Raw genomic sequence first — 15479 nt, 5'->3', positions numbered from 1 at the left:
TCAAAGGACACTATAAACAAAGTGGAAAGGCACCAAGGAATGGGAGAAAACATTTGTAAGTCATTTATTTGATAAGGAATTAATACCCAGACTATATAAAGAGCTCCTACCACTCAACAGCACAAAAACAAAAGCAAAACAAAAACAAACAAAGAAACCCAAAAAACAAAACCCAAAAATACCTGCCACAAAAAATCCAGTTAAAAAATGGGCAAAAGTCTTGCAGAGACATTTCTCTAAAGATATATAAGCAGCAAACACATGAAAAGATGCTTAATATCACTAATCATTAGGGAAATGCAAATCAAAACCAAGAAATACCACTTCAGTCAAGATGGCTATTATTAAAAAAAACAGAAAATAACCAGTGTTGGTGAGGATATGAAGAAATTGGAACCCTTGTGCAGTGCTGACAAGAATGTATAAAATAAAACAGTGCAGCTACTATGGGAAACAGTAATAACAGCTCCTAAAAAAATTAAATATAGAATTACCATATGATCCAGAAATTTCATTTCTGGGTATATCCTCAAAAGAACTGAAAGCAGGTACTCAAACACATATTTGTACAGCCATGTTCATAGCAGCATTAATCACAATAGCCAAAAGATGGATGCAACTCAAGTGTCCATTGATGGATGAATGAATAAACATAATGTGGTATATACATAACGGAATATTACTCAGCCTTTAAAAGGAAATGCTGACACATGCTACAATATGGATGAACCTTGAGGACATTATGCCAAGTGAAATAAGCCAGTCACATACAGACAAATACTGTATGATTCCACTTACATGAGGTACCTATAGGAATCAAATTCACAGAGTCAGAAGTAGATTGGTGGCTGCCAGGGGCTGGAGGGAGGAGGGAATGGGGAGTTACTGTTTGATGGGTATGGAGTTTCAGTTTGGAAAGATGAAAAAGTTTTGGTGATGGATGGTGGTGATGCTTGCACAGCAGTGTGAATGTACTTAATACCACTCAACTATATACTTAAAATAGGTTAAGATGGTAAATTTTTTACATATATTTCACCACATGAGAAAAAAAAAAAGTGAAAAAAAAAACCCAACAGAATTAAGATGACACTTAGGTTTACAGACAAGGCATGGAAAGCATCTTTGGAACACTCCGCATTTGACTGCTCAAAATCTTCTTCGCACCAACTCTGACCTTTCTCCAGAATTCAATATCCATATTGGTGATTCATCCAATATCCTGTCCTGGCCTCTCAGCTTTCTAGGAACTCCTCGTCTCCAAGAAACTTTTTCCTCTACTCTACCGCGTTCAGTCTCTACTCCTTGCCATTACCAGATACCCTAGCACCTCTAAGAGCACAAATTAAAATCTAACTTTAAACCATCCCTGTCCTACCTAGTCTTCCAGCTCACTTGTTCCTTTGGAGACAATTATAGTCAACCTAAAATGAACGCCAACCTAAGAAAGATACTCAACACTAAGCAGAAACGTTAAGTTTTCTAGTGGGCTCATCTTCCTACTCTTCTCAATTACTCCATATCTTTCCCATTGTTCCTAAACTTCTTTCTCCCTCTCTCAACTGATAGCTTTGTCTTATATCGATGAGAATACTTGCCACCACCAAATATGTAACTCTACCTATTAACATACCAGGTATATGAATATAACCATCTTCTCTTTCCTCCTCATTATAGTGGAGGGAAGTAGGTCCTTGTTGAACATCTATTTTATACATAGTAGTCTGCATATGTTAATCTCAGCATACTAATTTATCCCTCCCACCCACCTTTCCCCTTTGGTAACCACAAGTCCGTTCTCTAAGTCTGTGAGTCTGCTTCTGTTTTGTAAAGAAGTTCATTTGTATCATTTTTTAGATTCCACATACGAGGGATATCATATTTGTCTTTCTCTGTCTGACTTACTTCATTCAGTATGATAATCTCTAGGTCCAACCATGTTGCTGTAAATGGTATTATTTAGTTATTTCTTATGGCTAATATTCCATTATGTATATGTACCACATCTTCTTTATCCATTCCTCTGTTGATGGATATTTATGTTGGTTCCATGTCCTGGCTATTGTAAATAGTACTGCAATGAACACTGTGGTGCATGTATCTTTTCGAATTATGGTTTTCTCCATATATATGCCCAGGAGTGGGATTGGTGGATTATATGGTAATTTTATTTTTAGTTTTTTTAACGAACCTCCATACTGTTCTCCATAGTGGCTGTACCAGTTTACATTCCCACCAGAAGTGTAGGAGGGTTCCCTTTTCTCCACACTCACTCCAGCATTTATCGTTTGTAGACTTTTTTTTTTTTTTGCAGTACGCGGGCCTCTCACTGTTGTGGCCTCTCCCGTTGTGGAGCACAGGCTCCGGACGCACAGGCCCAGCGGCCATGGCTCATGGGCCCAGCCGCTCCGCAGCATGTGGGATCTTCCCGGACTGGGGCGTGAACCTGCGTCCCCTGCATCGGCAGGCGTACTCTCAACCACTGTGCCACCAGGGAAGCCCTGTAGACTTTTTGACGATGGCCATTCTGACCCATGTGAGGTGATACCTCATTGTAGTTTTGATTTGCATTTCTCTAATAAGTAGAGATGTTGAACATCTTCTCAGATGCCTACTGGCCATCTGCATGTCTTCTTTGGAGAAACGTCTATTTAGATCTTCTGCCCATTTTTTTGGTTGAGCTGTTTGTTTGTTTTTTGGTATTGAGCTGCATGAGCTACCTGTATATTTTAGAGATTAACCCCTTGTTGGTTACATCATTTGCAAATATTTTCTCCCATTCTGTGGGCTGCCCTTTCATTTTGTTTATGGTTTTGTTTGCTGTGCAAAAGCTTTTACGTTTAATTAGGTCCCATTTGTTTAATTTTTATTTTCATTACTCTAGAAGGTGGATCCAAAAAGATATTGCTGTGATTGATGTCAAAGAGTGTTCTGCCTATGTTTTCCTCTAAGAGTCTTATGGTATCCAGTCTTACATTTAGGTCTTTAATCCATTTTGAGTTTATTTTTGTGTATGTTGTTAGAGAATGTTCTAATTTCATTCTTTTACATGTGGCTATCCAGTTTTCCCAGCACCACTTACTGAAGAAACTGTCTTTTCTCCATTGTATATTCTTGCCTTCTCTTGTCACAGATTAATTGACCACAGGTGTGTGGATTTATTTCTGGGCTTTCTATCCTGTTCCACTGATCTGTAAAGTCTGTTTTTGTGCCAGTACCTTACTGTTTTGATGACTGTAGCTTTATAGTATAGTCTGAAGCCAGGGAGACTGATTCTTCCAGCTCCATTTTTCATCTCAAGATTGCTTTGGGGGCTTCTCTGGTGGCTCAGTGGTGAAGAATCTGCCTGCCAATGCAGGGGACATGGGTTCAAGCCCTGGTCCGGGAAGGGCCCACATGCCATGGAGCTACTAAGCCCGTGCGCCACAACTACTGAGCCTGCGCTCTAGAGCCTCCGAGCCACAACTACTGAGCCCGCGCGCCACAACTACTGAAGCCTGAGCGCCTAGAGACTGTGCTCCGCAACAGAAGAAGACACCACAATGAGAAGCCTGCACACAGCAACGAAGAGTAGCCCCAGCTCACCGCAACTAGAGAAAGCCCACGCACAGCAACAGAGACCTGACGCAGCCAAAAGTAAATAAATAAATAAATAAATAAATAAATTTTAAAAAAAGATTGCTTTGGCTATTGGGGGTTTTTTGTGTTTCCATACAAATTTAAAGATTTTTTGTTCTAGATCTGCAAAAAATGCCACTGGTAATTTGATAGGGATTGCATTGCAATCTGTAGATTGTCTTGGGTAGTACAGTCATTTTGACAATATCAATTCTTCCAATCCAAGAACATGGTATATCTTCTCATCCATTGGTGTCACCTTCAATTTCTTTCTTCAGCATCTTATAGTTTTCAGAGTACAGGTCTTTTGCCTCCTTAGGTAGGTCTATTTCTAGGTATTTTATTCTTTTTGATGCGATGGTAAATGGAATTGTTTCCTTAATTTATCTTTCTGGTTTTTCGTTGTTAGTGTATAGAAATGCAACAGATTTTATTGTATTAATTTTGTATCCTGCAACTTTACCGAATTCATTGATGAGCTCTAGCAGTTTTCTGGAAGCATCTTTAGGATTTGCTATGTATAGAATCATGTCATTTGCAAACAGTGACAGTTTTACTTCTTCTTTTCCAATCTGGATTCCTTTTATTTCTTTTTCTTCTCTGACTGCCGTGGCTAGGACTTCCAAAACTATGTTGAATAAAAGTGGTGAGAGTGGACATCCTTGTCTTGTTCCTGATCTTAGAGGAAATGCTTTCAGCTTTTCTCCTGCTGAGTACGACGTTAGATGTTGCCCTCACTGATTCTTAATTCCTAGGTTATCGACATTCACATATTTGACACCATGACTTCTCTATTCCTTGATGAAGACCCTGACATCCACTTGTCCTCAGTCACTTATTCTTATAGTTAAACCCTAGACCTTGTCATAATCAATAAAAATAAGCATTCCATAACCTCAGTTTCAAACATCCTACTCTTTAACCACCTTTCCCCCATTTCTTCCTCATTCCCTTTCGTATTCCAACTCCAATAATCCTTCAGTGGAACCTAAAAGACATCGATTCTACCACATTTTCATAATCACTCTTGTCTTCCCTTCCCTCTTTAACCAGCTTAAAATCATGGTTAATCATCACAAACACACCCTTGAGTGTTATCATCAACTCCCTTGCCCCTATCTCCCTTCACCATACTCCCTTTGGAAAATACCAGTGCTGGTGAAACCCAATTATTAACCTATTCCACATCTGTTCCTGCACAGCTGAACATGGCTGAAGAAACACACATGGTAACCATTGTTCTCTCTTTAAATAAATGATCAAGACCCTCAATGAGCCCTTAATCCTGCCTGCCAAACAGACTAAAATTCCCTTGTCCATTCACTTTCTCACTCTCCTAGAAAACCATTCAACACTTTTCCCTCTTTTCAAACCCCAAACTCCACTTCCTATTTCACTGTAGAGAAATGCCACAGCTCCACTACTATATCAACCTTCCTACCAGCATACATACTCACATATTCTACCCTTCTTCATGTTACTGTAATTCAGGGACCAGCACACTTTTCTCTAAGGGTCAGAGAATCAATATTTTAGGCTTTGTGGGCCACATAGTCTCTGTCACAACGATTCAACTGTTGTAGTCCAGAAGTAGCCATATGCAGTATACGATTGAGTGTGGCTGTGAAATCTGATGATATAATCTTTGTGTGTCACAAAACATTTTTTTTTTTCAATCACTTAAAAACATGTAAAAAACATATTTGTAGCTTGTGGGTGTTACAAACCAAGGCAGAGGGCCAGATCAAGCCAAACGGCCACAGTTTCCCAACCCCTTCTGTAGCTGAAATCATCTGCTCCTCTAGCTAGCTAAGCCTAATCCATTCACTTGTCCACTAGATCCCATCTTCTTTCACCTACTCAAGAACACTGCTCTTTAGCATTTCTACCGCTCTCTCCTATCACCAATTTTTCTCTCTCCTTCAGACCATTCTTGTCCATATACAAATATGCTATTATTTCTCCCACCTTAAAAAGCAAAAGCTTCTTCTCAGCCCAGTGCTTCCTATTATTGACAGATTTCTCTCCTCTTTGTAGTAAAACCCTTCCCTACTCACCATCTCTAATTCCCCTTGTCTCAGAAAATCCTCTTCTAAACCCACTCTAATCAAGCTTTCCCTCATATTACTATTCCACCTGGTCTGTTCTTACTGATCAATGAATACATGTTATTGAACTGAATGCTCAATTCTCAGTACTCATCTAATTTAACTTATTGCAGCAGAACCTGACAAAGCCGACTGTTGACTCCTCACTGACACGCTCACTTTCTTTTCTTGGCTTTTAGGACAACTCAGTTTCCTGGTATTATTCCTACCTCAGTGGATATTTCTCCTTGGTCTCCTGTGACTGGTTCTTCCTTGACCCCTTCACATCTTAATGTTGAGTACCCCAGTGCTTAGTGCCTGGTCATTTTCTCTCTACACTCATTCCCTTGGTGACCATGTTTAGATTCCTGACTAAAACCATCCACACATGGACATTTCTGAAAAATATATCTCAAGTGGACATCTTCCCTAAACTCAGGAGGATCATGGTGGTAACATTTATGTGGGGAGAAAGTAGACATAGTTGGAGTATATTTCGTAAGTAGGGCTAGCTGAATTTCCTAGGATTGGACATGGGCATGACGGGAAAAAAAGAAGTAAAGGGAACAATCTCTAGATGTATTGCTTTGGTTTCTATGATAGTCCTTATTCAAGGAACCCTAGATTTAAGCACTTTCCTCAGAAAATTTCTTTCACTAAAAACATGCTGGATTTTCCTCCCCTAAGCAGGCAGAGCCTCTTTGTAGAAACTCTTTCATGTGGGACCCATGAGAGCAGCAGCCATATTCTCAGCAGCTAGAGCGATGTCCAGTACTTCCTGACACAGGGAAGGCACTCTTCTTTTTTAACTGAAGTATGGTTGATGCACAATATTGTTAGTTTCAGGTGTACAACATAGCGATTCAACATTTAAATATGAATATCATGGTAAGTCTGGTACCCATCTGTCCCCATACAAAGCTATTACAGTTTTATTAACCATATGCCTACGTGACTTACTCATTTTACAACTGGAAGTCTGTACCTCTTAATCCCATTCACCTATTTTGCCCCAGCCCACACGCCCCCCCGCCCCACTCTGGAAACCACCAGTTTGTTCTCTGTATCTATGGGTCTGTTTTGTTTGTTCATTTGTTTTGTTTTTTAAATTCTATGTATAAGTGAGATCAGTTGTCTTTCTCTGACTTATTTCACTTAGCATAATGCCCTCAAGATCCATCCATACTGCTGCAAATAGCAAGATTTCGTTTTTTTACAGCTGCAAAGTATTCCACTGTATATATGTACCACATTTTTACTTAGGTTGCTTCTGTATCTTGGTTATTGTAATTAATCCTGCCATGAACATGGGTGCATAAATCTTTTCGGCTGTTTTTGTTTTCTCCAGGTAAATACTCAGAAGTGAAACTGAGAGGTCATCCTATTTTTAATTTTTTGAAGAACCTCCATACTGTTTTCCACAGTGGCTACACCAACTTACAATCCCACCAACAGTGCATGAGGGCTCTCTTTTCTCCATATCCTCGCCAAAACTTGTTGTTTGCTGTCTTTTTGATGACAGCCATTTTGACAGGTAGGAGGTGATACCTTATTGTGGTTTTGATTTGCATTTCCCTGATGATTAGAAAGGTGTTGAGCATCTTTTCATGTGCCTGGTGGGAAAATGTCTATTCAGGTTGTCTGCCCATTTTTTAACTGGACTTCTTTTTTGTTACTGAGTCCCATGAGTTCTCTATATATTTCGGATATTAACCCCTTATTGGATATATCATCTGCAAATATCTTCTCCCACTCAGTAGATTTCCTTTTCATTTCGTTGATGGTTTTCTTCACTGTGCATGGAAGGTACTTAACAAGGTTTGTTGAATGACTGAATGACATCCTCCCATTCTGTCCCCTGGCATGCTGCCTATTTTAACTCATTTTTTTATATACATTCTTGACCTTTTCATTCCACTTGTTTTTCTACAGGTCAAAAATACTTGTTGTAGGCAACTTCTGTTATGGCTCATAATGATTCCTACCTTCAGGTCATAACCTTGTATAATCCCTCCCCTTTACTGTAGGCTGGGTCTAGTGACTTACTTCTAATCAACAGAACAGACAAAAGTGATGGGATATCACTTCTGTGATTAAGTTACAAAAGACTGACTTTAATCTTGCTGGATTTTTCTCTCCCTAGATCTTCTTGCATACTTGTTCTGATAGAAAGGGCCACCTGGAAAGGAACTGAGGACTGCCTCTGGCCATCAGCCAGCAAGGCACCAAGGCCCTCAGTCTAACTGCCCATTAGGAACCCAATCCTTCCAACAACCACTAAGTGAGCTGGGAAACAGACTCTGCCTAGGTTGAACCTTGAGATGACTGTGGCCCGCAGTGACTCCCTGATTACAGACTTGTGAGAGACCCTGGGCTGAAACGTTGTGCCTCATGACCAATTCTGAAGCAGAGAGCCCAACTAAACTGTGTCTGGATTCTTGACTCACAGAAACTATCAGATAATATATGTGTGTTATTTTACATCATTAAGTTCTGTTACACAGCAATAGGTAGCTAATATACTACACTCCTACCTGATACAATGAAAAGAGAAACCAGAGTTCAAAATCTGACTGTAACTTGCCAGGCATGAGTCTTTAAGCTCAGTTTTAATATGTTCAAAGTGGAGATATCACCTACTCAGATAAGGATGTCTGAGAAATAAATGACATTTTGTAATTTATTTAAAAACGTAGCCAGAGCCTAGCACACTGTAACAAATGTTAGTTTAAATCTGAGATCATACATGTCTCTCATACAGTTATCACTAAATATCAGCCCTTCAAATCTTTTTTAGAAGCACACAAGGTTGTAAGATATTAAATTTAATATAAAAATAAATAGTAAAGCATAGTTATAACCCTGTCACAAGTAAGGAAATGAAATATTTGTTGAGTCTTGTCTTTCACTGGGAAGAAATAAAAATAATTTTAACAAACTGTAGGATAACATACTTTGTCAGCAGCTGTCTCCGGAAGAGACTCTTCAATGCCAAGTTCTCGTCGTCTTTCAGCCCTAACTTCTGCATAACTACAAATGGTAAAAAATAGAATTTCAGTGTTTGATCATTCATTTAAAATACTGCAGAGGTGCAACCATTCAGTGTTTGTTATGTGTCTTATTTGTTCATCACAAATTCCAGACTATTTTCTATGCACCACAAAAACCTAAAACATATACATACAGTGTATATCTTAGTTCAAATTCCATTTTTCTACATATCTCAAAAGTTTTATGTGCTACTGTAAATGATCCATAACCACACAGAACTTAAAGTAAGAGGAATTAAATAAGGGAAGAGTATGCTTTATCTACTCCAGTTCTCCTTTTACATGACTGACTGTGGTATGTAAAAGACAGTTACAACATCTGCTCTAAACCATAAAATTTATGTCAAGAATTATATATTTCTATATATCTGTACTGTATTTCTTTCTATATAATGACTATAAATAAATGTAATAATAAATTGAAATATATATCAAAAATGGTGAAAAAATCACTTTGTACTTCATTAATAAGTTATACATAAAATTACATTCCAGAATCATTATGGATGTTTCTATATTCAGAAATTCTGTAAAAAGAATTATTACCTTACTACGGTGTGAGTACAAACAATGAACTCTGGTCTTGAATTCCACTGATGATAAGTGATATAATAATGAGTTTGAAGCCAAATCCACTGTTGTCCTTTGGTCAGGAACCTATAGTAACATGATTTGCCTTTCCCGTATTGCATTACTAAGAAGAAAAAGAAATATGTTTTGATTCATATTATTAGATTTTTAGCCAAAGGTATCACCCACATTTATATCTATATATATAATTCTTCTTCTGGCTTTTCAATAACATATAGTACATCAATTATAAGAAAATGCTTTTCTGTAGAGAGAGCAATTAGCATATCTTCCACAGTGCCCAATTTACAGCCAGTTATTGCTGATCTTAAATACTTTTCACATACAATAAATTTCCAAATACTCCAGAATAAATTATTCACATACTGACTTTCTCCTGCTAAGACATACTGAGGGCAACAGCAATAAGTAATCACACCTGAGCTCCACCCACCCTCCCGGCCCCCACAAATACAGCATCTTTGAGGCATTTAATTCTAAACTGATTAACTAACCAAAATCTGGAAAACTTAATTATTTAAAGTAACTGACAATACAGTATTTCCCAAAACATCCTCTGTAGATTGTAAGCTCGGAAGCCTTTTAATGATATTAAGCAAAAAATGGGTTTTGTGGTTAAATTAACTTGGGAAAATTTGTTAAACAGGTCTTCTCAAAGCCTTGAGTATGCTAATATATGTCAAGATTCTGGTGGTGGGGAGATGGGGATTGATTATAAGCTGTTACCTAGTTTTCCTTGACCATAAAATTCATTTTTAATAGACTGGCATTCATGCAACAAACCTTAGGAAATGCTGGACAGGAATCGCTTGCTCTCTCTATTCATGAGGAAACCAAGTTCTACATACTTCAAACTGCTTGTCCAAAATTACCCAGCTAGCTAATAGAGGTGTCAGATATTTTTAATACATCATGGAGCTTAGTGCCCATTATTACTTGAAGTGAGGAATGTTTCTTTTGCGAAGTGACTTTACTCTGAAAATCTTCCATATAGCTGATGATATTATATAACATGCTTTATTTTCATAGAGAGAGGTTTATGAGACCGGCCTAAGACATTATGAAAGTATCTTAAATATCTAATTTAGAGGACACTCAGGAGGGAAGGATTTGGGGAGGAGGATCAGAGAAGCAAATAAAACCTATTAAAAACAAACTTCTGAAACAAGGAATGAATAGCACGTGGTAAAGGGGCAGGGCTAGACTCTAATCCTGTCTCTGCCACCAATGAGTTATGGGCTTGTAAGTAAATTAGTTAGCCTTTCTGCGTCTCAGTTTACTTGTGGAGATAATAGTAGTACCTACTTTCTACAACTGTGATGATGAAAAATAGAGAATAATGTACGTGAATTGTTTAGAACAGGGCAAAAAGTGCGATGATAATGTTCCTTCTGCTAATATAACAACAGCAGGTAACATTAATGAAGCACTCACTGTGAGTTTTCTAAAAGAGATTCTTTAAATGTGTCCCTACCTCCTGGGCCTGGATATCAAAATTTATGAAATAGTGTTCTAATATTTTGACATACTATTACAACTTTCAAACAAATCTACTTCTCTTACTCTAGATGTAGAGCTTATATACTTCAAAGCAAGATTTATTAGATGCCATATTATAAAACTGTACTTACCACTACAGACTGAAATATGTAGAATGGGAAGAAGTTTAATTTAGACTTGATCTAGGATTCCTACCGGAATTAGCTATATATACAAAGAAAAAATTTCCAATATATTTCAAAAATACAAAAATGGTTCTAAGTTGGTATTTCACCACCTTCTATTAATATGATAGTTATTTACAGATTAAAAAGTTATTATCACCAGAAATATTAAAATCTACTTACAGTGCTCATGACATTTTGCCAAATTTTCTAGGTCATCCACATGATAGTAATCATAGCCTGATGTTCCCAGAACTTCAAATGGCAAATATCCTATTATGGGTGGTGCCCTAAATTACATATAAAACAACCAATATTGTTAATTTTTCCATAATAAAAAATACTCAACTAGAAATCAATTTTGGGAGGAACCTTTATTTTTTAAATAATGGATAATGAGTTTGAGTGTCCTGATGAGAAAAAGTTTGTCCTTGAAATCCATTAATTTCAAGAATTATAATATGATTATTATCTTTCTACAGAATTTAAAAATGGGAGTTACCTGTGATCTAGAAATAGAAACTTCCATTCTAAACTATGTCTAGATGTAAACTCTTCATTAGGTTCTTCAACAGTGCACATTTCCTACAAATAAATTAATAATTAAAATTTAGAAATACTTTTCTGTGTCCTTAGCATAGTCCCAAACATTGTTAGCTGTAAAAGGCATTCTTAGCTAACTTTTCCCTAAACATTTTTTTAACACATTTTTATTTTCTAGTACCAAGGAATATGGCAATAAGTAGATGCAGGCTTCTCCACTCGACACATTTCTCTATTCACTCACATGCCTATAAACCCTAATTCTGAATTCAGATCTCTCTCCTGAATTAGAGTTCTGTATTTCTGTCTGGCTGTTCCTGCACATCACAAACTCAACGTGTCCTAAAATAAACTAACTGCTTTACTCCTCATACCCAGTTACACAATGTTCCATCTCATTAACAGAGGCATACCTGTGTTATGCCATTAAGTCTAGAAATCTGATAGTCACAATACACTCATTTTCACCATTCACCATCTAAATGGCCACTATTAAATCCTTTAAATTTCACCTTCTAAGTTTTTAAGAAATCTGTTCGATCCCATCCAGCTTCAGGGTCTTAGCTTAGACTGTAGACCCTTGCCATCACTGGCTCACACTATTTCCAAAGTGTCTCCCCAAACAAGTCTCCCTGTCCTTCAACTCATCTTCTATTGTAAGGTACAATTACCTTATAAATACTCAAATATGACTGTATAACTTTCCTGCTTAAAAACCTTAATGGTTGCTCATTCCATCAGGATAAAATCTACACTCTTCAGCAAGGAGAAACAAACAACAAAGAAAGAAGCACATTTCATTGCCGGCATCTGCTTACTTTTCTAACATCATCTCTCACCATCCCTATCCGCTCCTCCACACACAGTAACCCTAGACTCTAGTCATACTCAACAATGTATTCCAACCTGCCTCTGTGTCCTTGAATAACCTTCTGTAGCACAGTGTAGTGATTAAGAGTTTGGGCTTTGAGAGAAAAAGAATTAGAATCAATCTCAGTTCTACTGCTTAATAGCTGTGACTTTGGGCAAGTAACTTAACTTCCCTAAGGCCACAGTTTCCTTATATATAAAATGGTGATCATACCAGCATTTTTAAGAATTAAATGAGATAACTCATGTAAAGTATACAGCATGTGGTAAGCACTCAGTAAACATTTTAGCCACTGCTATTAAGATCAAAACAAGCAGAGTGAGACTGGTTCAAGATCCTCTAACTGCTAATTCAGTACTTTGTCCTATAATATGGTGTTTCCCTAAATTTAAAATCTTAGCCTGGCTTATTTCTAGCCACTTTCCAATGATTGAAGTCTTTGATTTTCCCACTTCCCTACTAATCATCTGCTTCTTGGGCCCAGGATATAAAAATAAATTATTTAACTGAATTTCAAAACTGAAGAGGTACATGAAAGGCAGTAAAAAGCCACTTGTGCATTTCAAAAGAAAATTTCAAAACCAATCTTTTAAATTTACCTAGATTTTTGGCTTTTCTCCTTTAATGTAGTTGTGAACCATACAAAAAAAGCATCTTAAAATTTTGCACAAAAGCAGGACAACGGGGATACATAACCACTGGTTAACTACAAAGGGTATACATTTAAAAATTAGTTATATAATTTAATGAGTGCCTTGATAACTCTTTATTTGCTTCAAAAATATCATGATCATGTATATTTAATGTCTCATGGCCATTACCACTTCAATGTTTACAGGAAGTATCTGGAAACAACAAAAAAATTACACAGGCAATTCTCATAATATAAAGTGAAGCCCCTTTGCGAAATATAATTAGAAACATACCTTGATGAACTGAGGTGTAGCTAATCTGACAGTAGCTACAAAACAAACTCTCTCTTCATAAGCAGGCTTGTGTATGCGTTGTATTGTTCCTTCAAAACCATTGTGTGCTGAAGTGGATACTAAAACAATAAGGAACTAAGTATCAACAGTTACTCCAGTAAAATCTAGTTTTTACTGATATTCAAACATCTGTCCTTAAGAGCTTAAAAGAATACCAAGTGAAATTACATTGCAAAAGAAGAATTTTAACTTACCACTGTTTAAAGATTTGAAATTTCCTATAAATTTCACATATTCATAAGTAGATGGCTCCTTTGGGTCTATTGTTCCTCGAAGCATATGACAACAAAATTCTAACTGATTTTTTGCTGAAATAAGAGAAAAAATATGACATATTTGTGATTTATCATAATGAATGATATATCACACAAAGTAAGATTATAACAGTTGTATAAGTCTACAATCATTATTTCCTCCAACAGAGGTCCTCAATAACATTTTGTTTAGTCCATAAAAGCAGTTTCTTTAGGTGATCTCACCTTGTCCTTAATAAAGAAAACAGATCTTCTGATACAAGCCACTCCATGTTCCTCCATTTTTATTTGTCCTTCCTTCTCATTCTTCACTCTAATTTCAAAGAAAGGTTTTGCTTCCTATTCCAAAGTTAATACTTTTATGTCTACCTTGAGCAGTCTTTCCTCTCTTCCTTCTCTAGGACCAGGGCCACACCACGGTATTCATTCCTTTAACATCCACACATGTTCTTCTTTGGTTCCTTATTTTCTACTTTTAAAGTTGTTCAGGTCTTTCCATCTCAAACATATAAAGAGTTTTCCATGCTACTCTTTTTAGTAACACAGATCTCCTTCCTTTTCATTATGTGCTCTAGCTTCCGTATGTTCACCTCCCTTAACTTTATGCATTGTGGATTTTGCCCTCACACCTCTATAGAAACTCCTCTTCTAAAAATCACCCACGTCTGTATTAAGCTCAATGGTCTTTCCTCACTGTTTCTACCTCTTCTTCAAATTCACATGTTTTCATTCCCATAGTATGAAACTTACCTTCCTACCTTACTATTTCTATCTCTTCTGCTAATCAGTCTTCAAACTATGGGCATCACAAAAGTTCTTTTAACCACTGCGCCACCAGGGAAGCCCAAAAAGTTCTTTTGATTGTAATCTATTATCCTTTACAAACTTATCAGCACTGACACACTTATTTACTCCTAAATCTCTCTCCCCAACTCTAACACTTTATATAAGACCAAGTCTCATAGCACTATCTGATTTCAGAACATCTCTACCTGATTGTCCCATCAGTAACTGAAACTCAAAATATTTGAAAGTGAATTTATCCCCCTTTCTTCCTAAGCCAGCTTTCCTTCCCCTTCGTCCTATGTATGTATGCTTAACTCCTTAGTTAGAAATCACATCAATTTGGTCTCTTCTCGTCCTATCACCAGTTCCCAAACTAATCTGTCATAGGATGTGCTGTTCATTTCACCAAGGAAGCTCTCATGAGTCATTTTTTCCAAATGAGCATCTAGTACCACCAAGTTAGTACAGATGTAAATTACCCTGTATCTAGGTAACTGCAAAAATGGATTCTCCATGCCTCCACACTCTTCCCACTCAGATTCACCCTTGCCTATTACTCTAAGACTAACATCACTTTCATTATTATTATTTCAGCACTCAAGGACTAATAACACCTCTCTTCACTCACAGCACCAAACACATACTCTTCTGTTATTATCATGAATGGGTTTATCATCAAACTCGACAGGTTCAAACTCTAACTACCCTCCTCCTAAAATCTTCCCCACTGATGATCCCTAGTTGTTTGGACACCTGTGCCTAACACCAAGTCCTACTGGGTTTATCCACTCAACAATCGAATGCATGCTTTCCTCTCCATCCTTACTTCTACTGCTATCCTTTTAATCTCCACTCTGGTTATTTTTCAAAATCTTCCACTTGAGAGACTTCCTTTTCAGACCACAAAACCACCCAAATCCCCTTGCACTGACTTCTCACTACGTTAAAAAATAAAAACCAGGGCCTCCCTGGTGGCGCAGTGGTTGAGAGTCCGCCTGCCGATGCAGGGGATACGGGTTCGTGCCCCGG

At 37.3% G+C, this 15479-nt stretch overlaps 1 protein-coding gene across 2 annotated transcripts in view; it reads right to left on the bottom strand.

Moving 5' to 3' along the window:
* The window catches only part of CLOCK (clock circadian regulator), a 90895-nt gene that overhangs the window by 17932 nt on the left and 57484 nt on the right, over window positions 1-15479 (bottom strand). For both annotated transcript variants that reach the window (XM_007450264.1, XM_007450263.1), the window contains exons 9-14: window positions 13605-13718; window positions 13351-13469; window positions 11513-11595; window positions 11194-11300; window positions 9302-9449; window positions 8660-8735 (exon numbers count right to left, since the gene is read on the bottom strand). In XM_007450264.1, the coding sequence (XP_007450326.1) occupies window positions 8660-8735; window positions 9302-9449; window positions 11194-11300; window positions 11513-11595; window positions 13351-13469; window positions 13605-13718 (647 nt within the window). The remainder of the gene's footprint in view (window positions 1-8659; window positions 8736-9301; window positions 9450-11193; window positions 11301-11512; window positions 11596-13350; window positions 13470-13604; window positions 13719-15479) is intronic.

The sequence above is a fragment of the Lipotes vexillifer genome, unplaced genomic scaffold (genome assembly GCF_000442215.2).
Source record: "Lipotes vexillifer unplaced genomic scaffold, Lipotes_vexillifer_v1.1 scaffold1288, whole genome shotgun sequence".
Lineage (NCBI taxonomy): Eukaryota > Metazoa > Chordata > Mammalia > Artiodactyla > Lipotidae > Lipotes > Lipotes vexillifer.
This window is presented reverse-complemented; position numbering and strand designations above follow the sequence as displayed.